This window comes from Phalaenopsis equestris, unplaced genomic scaffold (assembly GCF_001263595.1).
Source record: "Phalaenopsis equestris unplaced genomic scaffold, ASM126359v1 Scaffold196453, whole genome shotgun sequence".
Taxonomy (NCBI): Eukaryota; Viridiplantae; Streptophyta; class Magnoliopsida; order Asparagales; family Orchidaceae; genus Phalaenopsis; species Phalaenopsis equestris.
Window position 1 is genome coordinate 1 of NW_018216402.1, and position 1,536 is coordinate 1,536.

The window sequence follows — 1,536 nt, forward strand, 5'->3', positions numbered from 1 at the left end:
AAAAGCTAGTCCCAAGTTTGCAACATCTGGATGAAGGAAAGATAAGACAAAAAAAATGGAGATGTGAAGTAGAAACTACAATGAAAACAAAATTAAACTACGGAAGATGTGAGCATCATGCATATATCTACAGCAAATAAATGAGCCATTAGCTCAAAAATCAAATGATAAACCGGTATATCAAATGAAAAAGCAAAGAGTAAAAGATGATAGCCTGCGGCATCTTGCTGCACCTCCTTCGAAGTCAAGCACCATAAGCAAGATTTAATCCATCATTAGAGGCTTGAAAAATAGCTTCTTTCCCCTTTGCAGATGCATAGAGATCAGGAAATGTGGCTACCAAAGAACAGAAGACTTTCTCCCTCTCTCTCTCTCTGTCGGAATTTGAAAATTAGCACCAAAAGTTAATGCCTTGCAACTGAATTATCATCAAACTAATCAAGCTTCCACCAAGGCTTGGAAACTCTCTGGCCCATCAAATCTTCACATCCATCAGAAGCGCTCTCATATCCTGGATCTATGTCTTCCCATTTACTCCCATTACATTCGCTTTCATTAGGTTCCGACTCTGGTTCATACCGCCACTCCAATTTCTTTAGCAAATCCCTGTCATTCCACCTTACCACGGCTGAAGGCCCCTCCTTCCTTGCCTTCCCTGAAACCACCTCCTTCCACGAGAAAGAAGCATCAGCGCACCTCTTCAGCGCCCCGTCCCCGTCATCACCAACCACCACCGTCTTCATGCACCTCATCCTTGCCTCCCTGATAACTCCGACAAATCCGGTGTCATTTGAAACCAAAACCAAGCAGCCAACTCGTCGCCTATCCATAGTCTCCGCCATGTGCTCCCTAAGCGCCCGATCAGCCGCTTCCGGCCTATCCTCCACAATCCGTACCGAAACCCCCGCCCGTTGGAGCTCGTCTCCGAGGCCATGCCCGACCCTAGGTATCAAAACCTCCCTCGCCGCCTTCCTGAACTTATCCATCTTTAAACTGAGCTGGGCTTTCAGACGGACATAGCGGCCGCCGGTGGCCGAGTCGAGTCTGCGGAGGCGCTTCTCGTGTTCGCGCTCGTGCATCTTGAAATGATTAAGCAGCTTGGAGTGGACGAAAAAGTTGCGGCCGCAGACGCGGCAGATGCAAGCCGCGGAGGGAGCAGGGTCCTGTAGCCGAGAGATGCAAACGGGGGAGGGGACGTTGCGGAGGGCTTGAGCAGTGCCGTAGGCCGCGACGAAGCGGAGAGGGCCGAGGGAGGAGGCGGCAAGACGGAGGCGAACAGCGGCGTCGTAGGGACTAATCGACTTTGGGGGCCTGTTGTGGAGGTCCCAGAAGACGGCAACCGGAGGCGCGCCAACATGGGAATCGACTGAGGAAGTGATGGGAGCTGCTAGGGTTTTGTGCCCGGAGGAAAAGACAAGAGAATGGGAGAATGGGCGAGAGATTCGCCGGAGACGCGGAAGCATTCCAACAAGAGCTGTCTCCGCTCATGAGTATTTTGGGTTTATGTGTCCTAATATCTTGGTATCCAAGCGCGCA

At 51.0% G+C, this 1,536-nt stretch overlaps 1 protein-coding gene across 1 annotated transcript; it reads right to left on the reverse strand.

Moving 5' to 3' along the window:
* Window positions 1-434: 434 nt before the first annotated feature.
* LOC110035153 lies at window positions 435-1,463 on the reverse strand. Its single transcript, XM_020739394.1, has one exon. It carries the CDS (start codon window positions 1,461-1,463, stop codon window positions 435-437), a length of 1,029 nt encoding a protein of 342 aa, XP_020595053.1.
* Between the last annotated feature and the right edge of the window lie 73 nt (window positions 1,464-1,536).

Excerpts from the sequence above, each read along its gene's own strand:
- LOC110035153 (XM_020739394.1), bottom strand. The coding sequence starts at position 1,463 with ATGCTTCCGCGTCTCCGGCGAATCTCTCGCCCATTCTCCCATTCTCTT.